The following is a 1530-nucleotide window of genomic DNA, read 5'->3' on the forward strand; positions in this document are numbered from 1 at the left end:
AGGAGGGGGCGGGGGGCCGCTCTTGGGGCCTCCCCTCTCGGCGCAGAAATGGCGCAACTATTATTAAACACCGGTCTCAAGGATGGAAACTTCGTGGGGGAACGGATGGCAGAGTCTATTTCAAAAAAATAACAATAATAAAAAGAATCCTGTATAAATAGGAAGCGAAAGCCAACATGTTCAAAACCTGTAATATACTCCTCGGAAGGTGCTTCCAGACAGGAATTTCCTGAAAATGAGGGTAATAGTTTTAATTATGGCTCCTAGACATTTTAAAGGAAGGCCCTCATAGCAAATTAAGGTTAGATTTGCAATCTGCAATCTCCGAACATCAAACCCAAACATCTCCACACAGAGGGAGAACGAAATCATGTTAATTGCAAACTCATATTTTAGTTTTATTTGCTCCCTGAAATATTCGACCAGTGTTAATGCACGGTCTTTGTTTTGTTTTAAACTCAATTAGGACAATGCTTTCAGACTCATTTCCCTTGTTTCAGATGGGTGTTTACTCTTTGAAGGTTTAAAACAGAATCTCTGTAATCCGATTTGGTCACTCCAGGTTTAATTGCCAAGAGAAAAAAAAATAAAAAAAGAAAAGAAGAAGTGGATATTTCGGGCGGTGGGCCTTCGCTCCGAGGTTGCCGTTTTCTCCCATGCTCAGCCCACTGCCCCGCGGCCGAAACAGCGAGGGGAAATGTCCGGGGGGAAAAATGCAAAGGGGAGGTGGAGAAACCCAGACACAGCGATAGATCGATAGAGCCCGGACCGCTTCGGCCCGGTCGTTCTTTGGCAGGATCGTTCACTCAAAGTTCTCTAAAAGGAACCGCCGAGGCTGTATATATGCATATGTGAATATACACAGAAACATATATCCATATGTCTAGATATATGTGTGGACCAACATCGCCGAGCCTCCAGTCCAGCTAAGAGGGGCGCATATATATAAAAATATATATATACTAAAAAAAAACCCCAAACCATATATGTGTACCTATATATATATATATGGTGGCATCGGCTCCGAGGGGTGTAAAAACCAGGCGCCTTCGCGGTACAAGTTTGTGTCTTCAGCGCGTATTGACTCTGCGACCCCTCCCCAGCCCTTGCCTTTCGCTTTCGGCCCCCGCAAACATCCGCTCCGCCCGCGGCTGCGGGAGATGCGCGGCCGGGAGGGGCCGGCACCGAGACCCGCACCGCGGGCACTGGATCCCGCAATCCCGCCGCCGCAACAGCATCGAACAGCGGACTAGTAATTTTGCGATTATTGGGAATAACAAGACCAAGAGGAAATTGCTTGAATGAGGGTTGCTACTGCTCCGCGCGGCGTTTCGTCCTGGCTGGGGGGTTCTTCCCTGCACAGCCGGGCCCTTCCCCACCCGGCCTCTCGCTGTCCCCTGCACCGCTCGCAACCCGTTTTTCGAGCGGGTCCCCGGTGCTGGGCCGGCGGTCGCGGACCGCTCCGGGCGGCATCTCCCCGCGGCCGAGAGCCGAATTTCTCTTCTCCGGCCTGGGTCCCGATTTTGGTCA

At 50.5% G+C, this 1530-nt stretch overlaps 1 protein-coding gene across 1 annotated transcript in view; it reads right to left on the reverse strand.

Moving 5' to 3' along the window:
- Window positions 1–1530, reverse strand: part of PITX1 (paired like homeodomain 1) — a 10114-nt gene that overhangs the window by 2037 nt on the left and 6547 nt on the right. Inside the window, exon 2 of the mRNA XM_029962945.1 lies at window positions 1111–1249. Coding sequence (XP_029818805.1) covers window positions 1111–1249 — 139 coding nt within the window. The remainder of the gene's footprint in view (window positions 1–1110; window positions 1250–1530) is intronic.

This window comes from Manacus vitellinus, unplaced genomic scaffold (genome assembly GCF_001715985.3).
Source record: "Manacus vitellinus isolate BGI_N305 unplaced genomic scaffold, ASM171598v3 scaffold_51_pilon, whole genome shotgun sequence".
NCBI classification, from domain to species: Eukaryota; Metazoa; Chordata; class Aves; order Passeriformes; family Pipridae; genus Manacus; species Manacus vitellinus.